The following is a 1,562-nucleotide window of genomic DNA, read 5'->3' on the forward strand; positions in this document are numbered from 1 at the left end:
GTATCTGTACTCAGTACAGTATTATCTGTTTTATTTTATTTTATTATTTTAAGCTTATGACTTTCACTCCACTAGGCCAGAGGTCTCAAACGTTTTCGTGCCAAGGACCCCTAAATGGATATGTATTTGGCTGCGGAACATGGATTCACTGCCACCTAGTGGCTAGAGAGAGAGAGAGAGAGAGAGAGAGAGAGAGAGAGAGAGAGAGAGAGAGAGAGAGAGAGAGAGAGAGAGAGAGAGAGAGAGAGAGAGAGAGAGAGAGAGAGAGAGAGAGAGAGAGAGAGAGAGAGAGAGAGAGAGAGAGAGAGAGAGAGAGAGAGAGAGAGAGAGAGAGAGAGAGAGAGAGAGAGAGAGAGAGAGAGAGAGAGAGAGAGGGGGGCGGCCATAGCTGAGTGGTTAGTGAGCCCGCCTAGGGAGCCAGAGGCCCTGGTTGCCCCAGGTTCGATTCCAGGCCAGGCCAGCATATGTGTCGATGAAATGAAATTTGTCCCTGAGCAAGACTCTTAACCCCTAATTGCTCACAGGTTCTCATTGGAAACAAGACCGCAAGGACTTTCATGAACGACCTGGTAAAAGGAATTATCCTTTTATCCTTATTAGAGAGAGATTTCTCTCTCAGTGTTCACACACAGTGCTTCTGTTTAAAGGGACAGTTTGTCATTTTGTGTTTTGTGGTGAATCAGACAATCTTCTGGATCATGTCTGGAGAGGAGACTCAGACTGGAGCCAAACTGGTGTCAGTGGACTTTGAGATCTTCGGCTCTGTGCAAGGTCTGTTTGAAGCCCTATGCTGCACACATAGCTCTAATGTAAAACTATCTGGGTGCTTAATATAGACACCAGGCAGCTACTCTGTCTGTCTGTCTGTCTGTCTGTCTGGCTGGCTGGCTGGCTGGCTGGCTGGCTGGCTGGCTGGCTGGCTGGCTGGCTGGCCGGCTGGCTGGCCGGCTGGCCGGCTGGCTGGCCGGCTTCTGCATTAACGTTGAGTTATTCTGTACTGTAGCCTATTTACTGTATTCTGTTGGGATCCATGCCTCTGCTTTTGATATCCCCACCTGGTCATTAATGTTTATGTCCGGTGGGGATTATGTTTTATCCCTGCTTCTGGTCAGACTGAATTAAAGGACACTGGGTATTTCCCTATGTGAAAAAAGTAAAGAATGAATGTGCTTTGGAAAATGGTTGGAAAAATGTGAAGTGTACATGATTTGAACATGCACGGACCACGGTGCATCATAACCAGACCTTCAACATTTTTTAAATTTAATTCAGCTTCTTTTTTATGCCCAAAATGATCCATCCACAGGACTTGCAGCAATTTTTTTTAAATGTCATTAAAAAAAGTGATTATAACTTTTGACTTTCGGAATTTTTAAAATATTAATTCTTTTTTTTCTGTTTCCCAATGTTCATCAAGTGGTAAGGAATAATACTCTTAACAGCTTTGATGGACCTTCAAGATAATTTTGATATTACACTACTTGTTTCAAAATTGTCACAGCAAAATATCATTACTACCGTACCATCACAGAATCAAAACACTGATTTTAATGTTCAAAATG

General features: G+C 43.6%; 1 protein-coding gene across 1 annotated transcript in view; it reads left to right on the plus strand.

Moving 5' to 3' along the window:
- The first annotated feature begins 641 nt into the window (after positions 1-641).
- Positions 642-1,562, plus strand: part of acyp2 (acylphosphatase 2, muscle type) — a 6,335-nt gene continuing 5,414 nt past the window's right edge. The window contains exon 1 of the mRNA XM_084075579.1: positions 642-771. Within this exon, the coding sequence (XP_083931705.1) occupies positions 699-771 (73 nt within the window). The 5' untranslated portion in view covers positions 642-698. The remainder of the gene's footprint in view (positions 772-1,562) is intronic.

Source organism: Gymnoscopelus microlampas (assembly GCF_963454915.1).
Source record: "Gymnoscopelus microlampas genome assembly, chromosome: 13".
Classification (NCBI taxonomy): Eukaryota; Metazoa; Chordata; class Actinopteri; order Myctophiformes; family Myctophidae; genus Gymnoscopelus; species Gymnoscopelus microlampas.